This window comes from Miniopterus schreibersii (assembly GCF_964146895.1).
Source record: "Miniopterus schreibersii genome assembly, chromosome: 12".
Classification (NCBI taxonomy): Eukaryota; Metazoa; Chordata; class Mammalia; order Chiroptera; family Miniopteridae; genus Miniopterus; species Miniopterus schreibersii.
Genome location: NC_138112.1, coordinates 63822852 through 63838540, shown reverse-complemented (window position 1 = coordinate 63838540; position 15689 = coordinate 63822852). Strand labels below are relative to the sequence as shown.

Below are 15689 nucleotides of genomic sequence, written 5' to 3'. Positions count from 1 at the left end.
TTCATTTGGGAGACCCAAGAGCGCTTTGACCAGTTCAGTGCTGGAAGGTCCACTCAGAAGCTCAGCTGGGTATAGTTTTATTGGCATGTCAATAGTGAGCACAAATCAAAACCCAACACCTGATCATTTCGCCACCACACGTCAGGGAGGAGAAAAATCCCTTGGCTCCAGGAAGAGCTTGGCTTCAGGCTAGATATAGCAGGGACCCTTGGGGGAGCTGGGTCACCAATTCTGGAGAAGTTTATGGAGCTAAGTCCAGAGCAATAACATGCCAGTGTCCAAGCCCCACAGTATCCCATGCCACAGCATCCCTGCTCCAACCCTAAGGCTTGGATACCTTTGGCCCTTTAACACATAGCTGCCTCTTTTTGCAGGACTTGTTCTCATGTGGCTCCAAGCTGCTGCTTGGCCCATACCTTCATTAATGTCTCTCACTTCTGCATCCCAGCTTCCTCCTGGCTCCAAATGAGAATGTGATAACCTAGGAGGAGTAAGACCAGTCTGACTCACCTGTTAACAGTCTCTCAGAGCTCAGGGCTGGCTCAGGGCTGGCCCAGGGCACCTAGAACTTGGTAAGGAAATACCTGGAAATGGCAGCAGCTGGGCATTGCCATGACCAAGACCAATCGCGGGGTGTAGGGCCTAGGCCACAGAGACCACAGGTTATCTTCACTGACTGTTACCCTGGGCACATGTGGCAGTGCTAAGCTGAGGTTAGCTTGCACTGAACTTTGAGGAGTAGGGTTGGGCTTGACCAGTCTGAAATACAACCTACTTCACTTACCCATCAAAGAGGCCAGCGTGTCCCCCATAGGATTGAACTCATTAAGCTGCATAGACAAAGGGATAAGCATGAGGAAGGGGTGAAGGTATTGGGAGAAGGGCACATGAGGACTAATTTTTGGTCAATAAGGTAGGTTGAACCCCTGCTTCCTCCCATCATTATTTGAGGGCCCAAGCCTCACCGAAATGATACCAGAAGATTCTGGGTCATAGAGCTGATGCATCAATTTCCCTGAGCTTCCATCAAACACATCGATCGTCCTTAATTCATAGGGGGTACAACTTTTGAAATTAGGATCTGGGTATCTACCCACAACAATGAGGTTGTACCGAGGATGCCAGGCTGCCTAGGAGATGGAAAGGCTGGTCATGAGAGTAAATGCAGAACACTATCAAGAGGGACATCAAAAGTATTCTTTGCCATTAACAGTGGTTAATACAGTTGCCAATAACTTAATAATGGAGATAAGATCTACATGAAACTACAAGAATGGTTTTCAGTTACGTATACGTCCACCATTATAAATCTTAAATCCCCATCTGGCCTCCATGGGCCTTGGGACACCATCAGGCCTTCTTCCTTGCATTTGCTGAGATACCAACTGATAAATGTTTTAACATCAGCCTGACCCAGACATTAATGAAAGAGGTAAGCCTACAACAAAGGAAAGAGCCTCTGGTAACCAAAACCAAATAGAACATAAGTTCTGAAGTAACCCCACTACTATCTCCATCAAAGAGAATGACGAAGAGTTGAGTAGAAAATGGCTTGTGTCTGAAAAGGGGAGGAGGAAACCTATGCTCCCCAGATTACCCCACTCAAAACAAATCAGACAGTTATTGGAATGACAGGTTCTTCTCACAGGAGTTTTGAAGGAGGAAAGATATGGTAAGCAGGAAAGAAGAAGTGGTACACCCAAAGACTTGGAAATAAGTCACAAACCAGTCAAACCTGGGAAGCTGTAGTTGGCTTCACTAGATATGAAGTGAGAGATGACAACAGATGAATCAATGGGAACACAAATAGGTGAAGGACCCTAATGCTATTAGAACTTGGATTTGATCTGAGGTATGTGGGGGCCATTCTAATACTAACTCATCACTGTTTACCGAGTACCTGCCAGGGAGTAGGCATGTGCCATATGCTCTGAGTGTACTGACTCAGCTTCACAGCAGCCCGTCAGGTACCATTACTCCCTTCTTGGAGATGAACCTGAAATCCCAAGGTCTGGCCCAGAGGGGCCTGCCTGCCTGAAGCTGCTGCCCCTCATCATTGTGCTATACTGACCAAAGTAGAGGCATGAAACCTGGAGGCTGAAGAGAGGCTGTGGTTCTGGAAAAGAATATGAAATAGTAGAGGGGAAGAACTGGCAGAGTCCAGACTGCTTAGGGTCTTGGGCAGGAAGGAATCACAGGACTTGATGACTGTAAGCCATGGGGTCTGAGGCTAGAGAAGCCCCTAATAAGAAGGCGGCTAAGGTAAGCTTGTAGATCAGTTGTACATAGGGAACAAACTGAGGGCAGAACAGAGGGTCAGGATCTCAGAAAATGCCCTCAGTGAGGAGATCAGGGCTGTGTTGAAAAAAGTTAGGAAAACAGCTTATCAGAGAGACAAAAGAAAACCCAGCAAAATGGCATCGCAAAAGCGGGACCAAAGGAGCAGAGAGAGCCAGGGGATAAGAAACTACTTTGTGTTAGGGCAGGAGGAGATCTGAGAGGAAAGGCCTCTGTAACCTGTCCTTTTCCCACCTTGGGCAGACCTGATCGGTCCCCCAGATCTGTCCCCATGATCACCACTCTCTGCTCCATCACTTACCTTGATGGGTGTCAGGTGCTGGAAGTGGCGGTGAGGGTGTGGGATTAGGCTTGGGGGGCAGTCCCACTGGGAGGCAGAGTAAATCCGGATCTCACTCTTCTGGTCGGTGGTCAGGAGCTGGGCTCCATCGGGACTGAAATGAGCTGGCAAGTGAAAAGACCCTGAGGTGAAGGAGCTACAGGCCTTTGTTGTCCTGGCCTTCTGAGGCCTTCTCTTGCAGGGACACCCTCCCTCCCATTCCTCTCCTGACAAGGGTAGAAGGGAGAAGGTGAATCTGGGCTGTAAACAAAAACATTCCAGAACTCAGCAGCGGATGGGGGCACTGGAGTCAGAAAGGTTTCAGCTTGGCAGATGCTGTCAGGGGTAAAGGTTTAACCTAGCGGCTTCTAAACTTTGAGGGGAAAACCCAGGGGCAATGGGATAGGCAGGGTGTACAGGAGGGATGAGGTATATCACACCTGCGTTGACAGGATGCCTGTGTGGTAGTGAATAGAGGAAGCTGGATTTCCCTTTAACCTGGCGCAGGTCCCAGATTTTCACTGTCTGATCTACAGAGGCTGTGGCCAGGAGCCAATCACAGCATGGGTTCAGGGCCACATGGGTCACTTTCTTTTTGTGCATTCTCAGATTCCAAAGCTGCAGAGAAAAGCTTGGGTCAGGTGGGGGCAGAGAACCAAGGCTGGGGTAAGGGAGGGAAGAGGACCCGGGCTCCTGAGAACGCACCTCCTTGCCATCCATGGTCAACAGGATCACGTGACCCACATTGTCTCCTGTGACCACCACTCGGCTTTCGGCAGACACATCCAGGCTGCAAAACCAGAAGCTGGAGGGAGAGACCATGCTGTAAGGTTCTTGGGGAGAGGCAAAGTCCTTTTATTCACTGTTGCAGCTCCAGTGTCTAACACATAGAGGCATTCAATAAGTATTTGTTGAATGAATGAGTAGCTGTCTTGCCATGGTCTCCCAGTAAAGAACAGACTTGTCTACCACCCAGACAGAGGGTATGGGGGTGATGGGGCTTAGAAATCTGTCCGCTGGGCCCAGGATCCTCAGTTAGTATGAGTCCCTGAAGCAGCCAAACCTCAGAGCTATAGGCAAGTCCCCACGTTAGCCTGCCCTACACAGCCCTGGGTTCTGAGGAAGGCTCCTTTATGATTCTCTCCTTTACTCTCCCCCTGTTGAGCCAAAGGAGGTGACAAACCAAATGGGGACTACCCAGCTCTGTTCCTCAGAGCTGGCTAGAAAGGAACTTCTGCCCCCTTCTGAGTATTTAGGGGAAAAGGCACACATGACCCAGAAGCTGTCTGGCTCCTGTCCCTCAGACTCCTTGAGGATGAAAAGGATGGGGAGGGGGTGCTTCAGGGATCCCAATACCCAGCCAGGAGAGCTCAGATTCATGTTTTTTCTCTCAAACTTCAAATCCTTGCTACACTGCCTTTTGCATCCCCTGTAAATATCTTCCAGAGGGAGAGTTTCTTGTGGAAGAGAAACCTGGAGCTGAGTCTATTCCGTCACCTGTCCTGATTGCATGTGTATTTCTTACCCTGTGGGGCAGGCAGTCCAGGGTACCATCCCATGATAGTTAGACCCCCACACCCTCAGTTCCTTAGGGAGCAGGGTCGTGTCTCTGGCTAGAAATCAAAGTGACAGGCATTTTGTAGTTTCTACAACCACTTGCTCTTAGAGAGTCCAAAGTGCCTTATATGGACCTGATTCTATCCATTTAAGCTTCATGGAACTGGTTGGGTCCTCACCCCTGTGGATGCAGGGTATGAAATTTAAGTTCCTATTTCCTGCTCTAGGTTTTAAGTGGCTATCTAGGCCAATGCCACATTGACCTGTCTAGTGAGAATCAAAGTGTCGTCTGATACAGGAATGACTTACAGAAGAGCTGAAGCCCTTCCCTTGCTGAGAAGAGCTGAGGTTCCAGAATTCCTCCCCAAATTAGTAACCCACCTGGACCAGATAAGAGCAGCTAAGCAAAGAGTTTGAGAAAGAGACAGATAGAAGGACTGGATAGAAGGACTGGGATCTGGGCGCCCTTGCCAGAACCACACTGAGCACCTAGAAGCCCTTTCCCCTCATTGTGAAACTACTCACTTGCAGGTGCCATAGCTGGTATAAACTTGGAGAGTGTTGCCTTTAAAGTCTTGCAGCCTCGTTGTTCCCTCCATTGAGGCAGCGAAAAACTGGTTGGTATTGAGCGGGTTAAACTTCAGCCCGGTGATGCTCCCTCCAGCTCCAATCTAACACAGGGAGAGAGGAGCCAGTGAGTGGTGATACTCTGCCCAAGAGACGTGCCAGGCAGGCAGCACTTGGGGCCAGGCCAGTTTACATGCCTAGACCCGAGGATGCTCTCCACAGTGCTCCTTCTTTCTTGAAGTTTGAGTTTTAATTTTATTTTTGGAATGAACATAAACTTGATTGTTTTGAGTATAGAGTTCCACGAATTTTAATGCACATATAGATCTGAATAACCACTGCCAAAATCAGGACGCAGAGCAGTTCCGTTACCCCGGAAACTCCCGCTGTAGTCATACCTCCCCCATCCCAACCCCTGGCAACCACAGATCTGCTGCTCTCTGTCCCTATGGTTTTGCCTCTGATAGACTGTCATGTAAGCATCACATAGCCTGCAGCCTTTTGAGACTAGCTTCTTTCATTTCACTCAGCGCGATGCCTGAGATGCACCCACGTTGCTGTGTGTATCTATAGCTAGTTCTGTCTTATTGCTGAGTACGCCACTGTATGGATGTACCACAGTTTATTACACAGTGCTCTTTTCAGAAGCACTTCAGCTCAGAAGCGTTGCTGGGTTAGGAGGGCAGGAGATATGTGCTCCTTATTTTTTCCAGACATCCCAGCTGATGATGAAAATAATCATGATAACATCAATAGCTTAACTTTATTATGTGCTTATTATGCATCAGGCACCGTTTTAAGAATTTTACATCCCCAAGAACTCCTTCTCCACTTCTTCCTTGTGCTACTCTCTCAGCCTCATGGACCTCTACAAGCTCTCTTACACAACAACCACTTCACTCACTCAACATGCTGACTCTTTCCATTCCCTCTATAACCATTCTAACCAATGCCCGTGGTCTGACAAATCCTTGATGCTAGTAAGATAATCTGTTCCCACCAGTTGAGGTCAGTGCTTACAAGGGTTAGTTGTGTTTGTTCTTAAACCTATATATGCCAGTTTTACTTTTTATTATAATTATGTAATTCAATTAAACATGTAACCACATATAATTTATTAAACATTTAATTAAATATTTAAACTAAACATTTGAACATTTAATTAAACATGTAATTTAATTAAACTGATGGAGTTCATGCAAAAAGAAAAACCATTATTATTTCTATGGAAACCATATTGAATGCTTTGGAAAAATTAAGCATTGGTAAGTAACTTATAAACAATTAGGGTAGAAAATAATAAAAACTTTTAAAGAATCTGCAATCAGGTTGCTTTAGGACTATCTTTAAATTATGTTTCCACTTTAGGGAAATGGAAACTAGACTATATAAAGAATACATTATGCTCTAGCCGGTTTTGCTCAGTGGTTAGAGCGTCAGCCCGTGGACTGGAAGATCCCGGGTTCGATTCTGACCAAAGGCATGTACCTCAGGTTGCAAGCTTGATCCCCGACCCCGGTCAGTGCACCTGTGAGAGGCAACCAATCTCTCTCTCTCTCTCTCTCCCCCCCCTTCCACTCTCTCTGAAAAGCAATGGAAAAAATATCCTCAGGTGAGGATTAAAAAAAAAGAATACATTATCTGTGTAGTTTATGTAATATCAGGTGCACCCTAATCAGTGGACCCTTACTCCAAGAAAAGGACAGCCCTGTGTCAAAGCATTAGTAATAAACATACACATAAACATTTTAAGTTAAAATGTATGAGTGTTCTCTAGCAAGGGCGGACTAAATGGTCATAACCAACCTTTGCACTGAGAAGGACTAACAAGACCTGGACAAAATATGAAAAAGAAATATCTTTGAGACTTCCAATTCCAGGGATGGTGGCATGTGTCAGGCCAACCTTCTGTTGAGAACAACTAGAAAAGGTAGGTAAAACATGTCTTTAAAGAATGTAAAATGGTGCAGCCACTTTGGTAATCAATCTGTCAGTTCTTCAAAAAATTAAACATAGAGTTACCATATACCCAGCAATTCTGCCCCAGAGAAATGAAGACATATGTCCATGCAAAAGCTTGTACACAAATATTCACAGCAGCATCATTTGCAATAAAAGAAAGGTGAAAAATCAATGACTCAAACATCCATCTCAAGAAATTGTAAAACTAATAAGAAACGAAAGCCAAAGAAAACAGATTTAATGAAACAAAACAAATATACTGTGGAGAGAGTCAACAGCCAAAAATTGGTTCCATAAAAAGACTAATAAAATTCATATACACCCAAACGAGACAGTACAAATAAATAATGTAACCGGTGGAATAAGGGGCATTACTATAAATCTTAGACACTTAAAAAGTAAGAGGATATCATAATCAACCTTATGTCAGTGAATTTGAAAATTTAGATGAAATGGGCAAATTCCTAGAAAAATACAAACCTGTCGAAATGACAGAAGATGGAAGAGAAAATCTGAATTGTCTGATATGTATTAAAGAAATTAAATTCACAACTAAAAACTTTCTTACAAAGTAAATTCTAGATCCTGGTGCCTTCACTAGTGAATATACTAAATATTTAAGAAAAAATATCAATCTCTTTTTGAAATTTTCTTTTCAAACTATCTCAAACTAACAGAAAAGTTGCAAGAATAGCACAAAGAACTATTTTTCTGGAACCATTTGATAATAAATTGCCAACACGATGTCTCATTCATCCTCAGATATTTTACTGTATACAAGGTGGGGCAAAAGTAGGTTTACAGTTGTGATTATGCAAAACACAGTTTATTCTTGTATTCTTGTTTATTAATTATTGTATTATTTTCCATACAAACAACTGTAAACCTACTTTTGCCTCACCCTGTATTTCCCACAAGAATATTCTCCTACATAACCACAATAAGACCATCAAAATTTAGGGGTCTCTAAAGTAGTTCAAAATCATAGAAACAGAAAGAATTGTGGTTGCCAAGGGCTGGGGAGCAGGGGAAGTGGGGAATCGTTATTAAATGGATATACAGTTTCAGTTTTAGAAGGTGGAAAGCTCTAGAGATTTTTTGCACAATAATATGAATATAGTTAACACTAATGAACTATATAGTTAAAAATGGTTCGGATGATAAATTTTAGGTTATGTGCTTTTATCACAGTTTTTAAAAGAAGCAGTATTACTGCTAGAGGTATAATTGTAATTGTAAAAAAGTGAAAAATAAAAAAAAATTAAGTGAAAAAATGGAATATAACTAATAAACTAAACAAAAAACCAGTTAGCATAGTATACTACATTAACAGAATAAAGGGGGAAAATCATATTCCTAGTGACATCAATAGATACAGAAAAGTATTTGATGAAATTCAATTATTCATAATAAGAATTTGGGGGGAACTAGGAATAAAAGAGGAACTTAGTATGATAAAGGATATTTAAAAACAAACAAGCTCCAAGGTATATACCCATAAGAACTGAAAACATGTTCAAACAAAGACTTGTACAGGAACATTCATAGCAGTAGTATTAATAATAGCACAAGGTGGAAACAACCCAAATGCCCATCAACAGATGAATGGATAAATAAAATGGTATATCCATATGATGAAATATTACTCAGCTATAAAAAGTCATGAAGTACTGATACATGCTATAACATGGATTAACCTTAAAAACATTATGCTAAGTGAAGTCAGGCCCAAAAGGAAAAATGTATGACTCCATTTATATAAGATACCTAGAACAGTCAAATTCATAAAGTCAGAAAGCAGATTAGTGGGCTGGGGGAAAGGTAATAAAGAGTCATTGTGTAATGGGTACAGAGTTTTATTTTGGAGATGAATAGTGGTGGTGATTGCACAACAATGTAAACGTACTTGATACCACTGAATTGTACACTTACAAATGGTTAAAATGACAAATTTTATGTTATGTATATTTTACCACAATAAAAAGTAGCATAAATTATACTTAATGATAAAGTGTAAAAGCCTTCTATGATCAAAAACAAGACAAAGATAAAAGCTTCAAGACAAAGGACCCAGCACATGCTCTCTCTGGGGAGCAGCCCCTACCATTTCCTTCTTCCTCTCTTCTTCCCCCACAGGCATGCATTTCCTAAACTCTACGGGTCCCCACAAGACTTGCAACCAGGGGAGCAATGAGCAGCAGCACTGGGACAGGTTCAGGGGATTAGCTCATCCCATACTAATCTCCTGAACCTGTCCCAAGGCCCCTTTTTCTCTGAATTCCCAGTGAGTTAAGGCAGCCCAGCTTCTTCTATGCTAAGTCCTAACTTGTTTTACTGTCCCCAGCTTTAATAAAGGTACCCTCATAGTAAAAAACAAAAACAAAAAAAAAACCAAGACAAAAATGTCTGCTATTACCAATACTCAACAATGTACTAGATGACTTTGTTAATGGAATAAGGAAAAAAAGAAGCATAACAATGGTAAAGGAAGAAATCAGACTCTCATTACTTGTAGATGACAAGGTTTTGTAGGAAAAAATATTTCAAACCAAACCTCAAATAACTATGTATTAAAATTAATAATGTGGATTTATACTTCCAATCATGAACAGCACATTGGTGACATGTAGGACAATACTAGTAGCCTAACATATATGTAATTGGAATCTTAGAAAAAGAAGAGGGGGGAGGAAAAAATTATTTGAAGAAACAGTGGTCTAAAGTTTTCCAAATTTGATGGCAGTTATAAACTCACAGATCCAAGAAGCTCAATGAACCTCAAGCAGAAGAAACAGAGACAAAGACACCAAGAAAATCATAATCGTTTTTAAGGCGGCCAGAAGAAAAAGGGAAAACTCATGAAAAGAGAAACATGAGAGATTTTGCATCAGACATCATTTAAAGTACTAAAACAACAACAAAATCCCCCCAAAACCCCCCTGTGAACCTAGAATTCGATACCCTACAAAAGTATCTCCCTCCCCGGCAAAAAAAGACTTTCTTTGAAGTTAAAGAAATACTTAAGAGGGAAATTTATAGCATGAAGTAGTTATATTAGAAAAAGGTATCAAATAAATAATCTAAGCTTCCACCTTAAGAAACAAGAAAAAGAGCAAATTAAACCCAAGGTAAGCATAGGAAAGAAAATAGAGCAAAAATCAATGAAAAAGAAAACAGAAAAACAATAGAGAAAATCAATGAAACTAAAAGCTGGTTCTTTGAAAATATCGATAAAAATGATAAACCTCTAGCAAGATTGATCAGGAAAAAGAGAGAAGACACAAGTTACCAATGTCAAGAACCTGAGGGGGAACATTACTACAGATCCTACAGACATTAAAAGGATAATAAGGGAACACTGTGAACAACTTTATGCCACTAAATTCAACAACTTAGATAAAATGGACAAATTACTTGAAAGACAAACTACCCAGATCATTTAGGAATAGATAACCTGAATTGCGCTGTATCTATCAAAGAAATGGACTATATAGTTAAAAATCTTCCAACAAAGAAAACTCCAGGTCCAGGCATGGCTAGTGAATCCTACAAAATAGCATTAATTCTACACAAATTATTCCAGAAAATACAAGAGGGGAACACTTCCCAACTCTTTTTATGAGGTCTGCATTACCATGATACCAAAAATAAAGGAAATTATAGGGTGTTTTTAAGTGGTCATCTCATATGATATGACAAGTAACATACAACAGAATCTAGGATAGAATATTTATGCAATAATCTAAGTAGAAATATGAGTGTAATAGTGTATACTTTTACACTAATAGTGTAAGAGGTACAAAGTGGGAATTTCAGGTAATACTTGATTCTTTATACTTTCCTTTGTATTGTTTGAATTTCTTGCGATGAACATGAATCATTTTTATGAGAAAATTTATCTTCATGTTAAAAATGTTAATACATGTTCCCTTGCCAAGGGTTTGAAAGATGTAAAGATCAAATCCAAGGTCAAATGACTAAAAAAGTGACAAAATGAGGTACTGCTGTTCCCTCAGTCACTAGTCTCATATCAACTTTTTGCTGTCAGTATCTGGGAGTAAAAACATACAGTTCTCCAGACCACCATACCCTTCTTTTGTGCCAACCTAGCTCCCTGCTAGTCACAAAGTTTAAATGCCCAGACCAATCTCCACAACGGTGTGAGGAAACTTCATTTAAATGCACATTATAATAAATGGTGATGTAAACCTAAAGCCTTGGCCTGGCACAAGTTCAAAGTAGTTGTCATTCCCCTTTTGGTTGGGAGGCCCTTCCTCTAGGACATCTTTAAGCTATGTCTTAATTTTCTCTATTCCCTGGATTCCTAGAAAAACATAAACCTCTTCCTGCCTGAGCTCTGGTTCTGACTTCAACTTAAAGCCGTCCTTCCCTGACCTATCTCACCAGCTGGGCAGGAAGACCACTGAGGTCTGTCCACAGCACTCTGCTGGCTGCCTTTCTTTGGGCTTCAGGCACTTGTTTTCTTCCAACACTCATCTCATACCTTGAATCCTAATCTCCCAAGCCTATCTAATCTGGCTGTTCCTGATGGGCTGCTCTCCTAACTCTCCACTTTAAGAGAACTCATTCTGGGTTTATCCTTGGCCTCTTCTATCTCTAAACCAGGGATGGGAAAATGTTGAGCTGAAGAGAAATCCAGTTCACAGATGTGTTTTGTTTATTGACAGAGCATGTGTAATTTTATTTCCAGACATGAAAGATTAGGATATTTTAAATTGAAACCCTTGTGTACTGTTGGTAGGAATATAAAATGGTGCTGTCTCAATGCACCATTTTAACAGTATGGCAGATCCTCAAGAAGTTAAAAATAGAGTTACCATATGATTCAGCAATTCCACTTCTGGGTGTATACCCAAAAGAACTGAAAGCAGGGACTCAGAGATATTTGTACAACCACGTGCATAGCTGCATTATTCATAGTAGCTAAAAGGGGGGAGCAACCCAAGTGTCCATTGACAGAAGGAAAGACAAGCAAAATGTGGTAAACACATACAGTAGAATATTACTCACCCTTAAAAAGGAAGGAAATTCTGACACATATTGCAACACGGACGAACCTGGAGGACATTATGCTAAGTTAAATAGGCCAGTCACAAAAGGATAAATATTGTATGATTCCACTTGTATGACATACTCAGAATAGTCAAAATCATAGAGACAGAAAGTAGAATGGCAGTTGCCAGGGGCTGGATGGAAGAATGGGGAGTTAGTGTTTAATGGGTAAACTCAATAGAGTTTCAGATTTGCAAGATGAAAAATTCTGAACTGGTTACAAAAGAAAGTGAATGTACTTAATGCCACTGAACTGTGCATTTAAAAATGGTTAAATGAGGCCCTAGCCGGTTTGGCTCAGTTGTTAGAGCACCAGCGCACGAACTAAAGGGTCCCGGGTTTGATTCCAGCCAAGGGCATGTACCTCAGTTGTAGGTTCCATCCCTGGCCTTGGTCAGGGCACATGCAGGAGGCCACCAATTGATGTGTTTTTCACATTGATCTCTCTCTCTCTCTCCCTCTCTCTCTCTCCCCCTTCTACTCTCTCTGAAAAGCAAAGGAAAAAATATCCTCAGGTGAAGATTATAAACAAAAACAAGGTTAAATGCTAAATATTGTTAAGTGTATTTTATCACAATTTTTAAAAATCAGAACATTTCATGTAAAAAAAACCAGGACTTCTGGCTCCATCTGAAAAAAAAATCAGACCTGATACCATGGGACCTAGATTCCTGCATGTCAGCCATCTCCAACTTATCGCTGAACCTACCACCTAACATTATTCTTTTATCTGTTTGGCTTGTTTGGTCATGTGAGTCTGAGCGTTTTTCTCTAAACCCAGAGCATCACTTTTCACAGTACAGCCCTCCAATGTCAATGTCAGCATCCAGCTGGGCAAGCTAAGGGTCTTCTCTTTGGTGGAAGCACCAACAACTTCACCCCTCAGCAACTGATGATAAACACCAGTATTGTTCTTCCTCACTCATCACTCATCCATGAAGCCTTCTCTATAGATTCTAATTTGAAAGAGGTTCTTCCTACTCTCATGTTCTATAGCATTTAGCATCTGTAGTGCTAGTTATTGTGTATGTGCACATCCTACCTACCCAGTTATACATCAAGCCCCTCATTCATTCAACAAATATAAAGCAGCTACTGTAGGCCAAACATTGTTCTAGGCATTGGGGATAAAGTGGTGTCCCAGAAAGACAAGGTTGCTGCCGTCGTGGAACTTACTTTCCAGTGGGCAAAGTAAATAAGTAAAACATTACAGATATTAATAAACATTGTGGGGGAAAAGTGAAGCAGGGAGATAGGGAGTGATTGGGTGGGGTGGAGGCTACTTTAGACAGAGTGGTGAGAGCTCTTTGAAGAAGTGTATTGAGCTGAGACCTGAATAATAAGAGAACCAGCCATAAGAAGACCATGGGAAAGAGCACTCCAGCCAATGGGAACAGCAAATGCAAAGACTGTTTCAGGAACAGAAATAGTCAGTGTGGCTAAAGCATAGGAAGTAAGGAAATACAGCAGTACAAGATGAGGTCAAGAGTTAAGAAGGGGCTTAGATTCTATTCTGTGTGATGACTTATTAGAGGGTGATCAATATTTTATACCTTCTAATATTTTAAGGGCAGGCACTCAATAAAGGTTTGAATATCATCGCCATTAACTTGTTTAAAAATACCCACAGTTACTTTTGATCCCAATCATTGCCTTTTTACTGGTTGACTTTTCATTCCTTCGACACTTCTTCAGCACAGTTTTCTGGCACATGGACTGCTCACCCCTTTAATGAAGGTAGGTTTGTCCTTTATGCCAAAGTTCCAGAGCATGATATCTCCCCCTTTGGAACCCACGGCCAGGGTGCTGGGGTGAGTTGGGTGCCATGCCAAGGACGTGGCCCTCCTGTCAAAGGGGGCAGCCTTTTGGAATATCCGGTAAGAAGCCAGAGAGTGCAAAAAGGACTGCTGGAGACCCTGACACAGAGAGAAAAGAATTAAGTTGAATTAAAACCAAGTCCTAGGTAAATTGCCAATCTCTGCCTCCTCCATAGATGAGCCCTAGGGCCAAGTATTCTCACCAAAGGAAAACTAACTGCCTGGCTCCGTGCATGAAAATATTTGCGATATACATGAACTAATCTTGGAAAGCAAAGAAGGCAGAGTGCATTCCAGCTGGGACCTTTACAGCATAAGACTTCTACCTGGCTGAGTGCCTAGTAGGCCAGACACCAAGATGGGGGTGATCTGACCACTCTGAAAACCCAGTGAATCAACTCAGAATCTAATTTTGGAGCATCCAGTTGTAAAAAAGCACCATGCAAACCCTTGAGCACTTCAGCCAGGAAACGCCTCACCTGCTGTAGTGATGGCCAGGCAGTTCTGCCCAGCTTATGGTGATGGAGGGCCCTGACGATGCTCCTGCATCGTGGTGGGACCTGTAGGCTAGCCAACCCCTCCCAAAGGCAGCCTGAGTCAAATCTTCTGCTAGAACCTGCCAAGTAAAACAGATATATTTTCCTCTTCAACCTTAATGATGAAAGGTTTTTCTGCTGAGTCTCGGAAAGAAAGCCTTGTTTCAGTCGGCATAGCCAATCTCTCCCATCATCTCCTCAGGCCTTTCCATGCTCTGCTAAGTCTCATCCAGCACAAGAAATAGTGAGTAGGGATTCAGCCCCTTCCCAAAATAGTAATTCTGAAGTGAAACTAAATATGATTTTGCAGGGTTCCTGAGAGCTGAGCCAAAGAAATACACAAGAATAAAGTATATGCAAAACTCTTCCCAGTTTGGGTTGAAAAACTCGTGATAAGGTTGGGTGACAATTTTTAAATCACACATAATGCACAATAAAATGACAATTTAGGGGGAAAAAAGTATCTTTAAATCTTATATTAAAATGTGGAGGGAACCAGTTGTTGGCCCCAAGTCCAATCTGTTCTCCTGGAAACCCGCAGGATCTAGAGCATCTGACTTGGCTCTAAATTAACTAAGCTAATTTGGGAGAAGTGGAGCCCCTCAGACCAGGAATAAAGCAACTCTGGATCACCAAGATGTATTTGAGGATCTGATCCCTATGAATCTGGCCTCTTGACAACCAATTCTTTCTTCTTGTGGACAAAAAACTCACTTCATCAACAACCCTCTGTTCTGGTATTTTGAGTTCTCCCACACTCCTTATAGCCCTAGGTTCAATCCCCAGTAAACCTCAGAGAATGTGTTTTCTAAGGAAGGAGGGAAGTTGAAGGCGCTCACAGCTGAAACTAAGGGCCTACGGCTACACACACCACCAGGCAAGGAGGGATTATTTTAAGCAGTCCTCAGTGTGTAAAAATCCTGGCACAGACAAGGAACTTGAAGTTTGTTGTGTCTGATGTAATGGAGCTTATCTGCCTCTTTTTGTCACCTGAGGGAGATTAAGCCCAACCTCTACGGTGGCAAAGGACCTGAAGACAAAATGCACATCCTGAGGCACTGGACAGCCTCAGGAACCTAGAAGCACCCATCCCCCGCTCCAGCCTCCTGCGTGAGAACCCCAAATGGCGAAATTATTAAAGCAGCAGGCGCAGGCAGTACCGGGGCCCTTCACACAGAGCTTCTTGGCCTCGGGCTCCAGCTCCCGGGGGCTTCTGCTCCTCTTGCTCTTGGGGTGCAAAACCATCTCGGGGGTCTTCCGGGTTTCAGGGCGTTTCCTGGGAGCCATCGCGTCCCCCGTACAAAGGGGTACTGTACCGTGTGCCGAGATTATGGAGGGAAGATAAAGAATCCTCTGGAGAGAAAAAGGGCGGGGAGCAGGGAACTGGTCCAACTTCCCGCCAACAAGCCAACTTCCCGCCAGTCTCCCGGCTTGCACCTAGCGTCTAGTTCCGGCCCCGCCCCCCGGGGAAGGCGGGGCGCGCGCGGAGAGATGGGATGTGTGGGAGGGGTGGGGCTCGTGGGCCCCCTGAAGAAATGGGATATGGCGGAGTGCCGGCTC

The 15689-nt window shown here is 42.6% G+C and overlaps 1 protein-coding gene across 4 annotated transcripts; it reads right to left on the bottom strand.

The window, feature by feature from the left end:
- Positions 1–62: 62 nt before the first annotated feature.
- On the bottom strand, positions 63–15600 carry DDB2 (damage specific DNA binding protein 2). 4 transcript variants are annotated; one of them, XM_081154022.1, is made up of 10 exons: positions 15290–15600; positions 14073–14209; positions 13501–13692; positions 4700–4845; positions 3323–3422; positions 3058–3235; positions 2600–2742; positions 966–1130; positions 785–830; positions 63–481 (listed from the first exon to the last, which is right to left on the bottom strand). In XM_081154022.1, the coding sequence occupies exons 1-10, from the start codon at positions 15414–15416 to the stop codon at positions 432–434; spliced, it is 1284 nt and encodes a 427-aa protein (XP_081010148.1). In that variant the 5' UTR covers positions 15417–15600; the 3' UTR covers positions 63–431. The 4 variants fall into 4 exon arrangements, with proteins under 4 accessions (XP_081010148.1, XP_081010149.1, XP_081010147.1 ...); XM_081154023.1 differs by lacking the exon at positions 966–1130 and having other exon boundaries at positions 15290–15594; XM_081154021.1 differs by having other exon boundaries at positions 3058–3422; positions 15290–15514.
- Positions 15601–15689: the final 89 nt, after the last annotated feature.

Excerpts from the sequence above, each read along its gene's own strand:
- DDB2 (XM_081154021.1), bottom strand. The coding sequence starts at position 15,416 with ATGGCTCCCAGGAAACGCCCTGAAACCCGGAAGACCCCCGAGATGGTT. Across the intron at positions 13,693-14,072 it reads CCTGGCCATCACTACAGCAG|GGTCTCCAGCAGTCCTTTTT; the intron begins GTGAGGCGTTTC and ends TCTCTGTGTCAG. Across the intron at positions 2,743-3,057 it reads CAGGCATCCTGTCAACGCAG|CTCATTTCAGTCCCGATGGA; the intron begins GTGTGATATACC and ends TTCACTTGCCAG.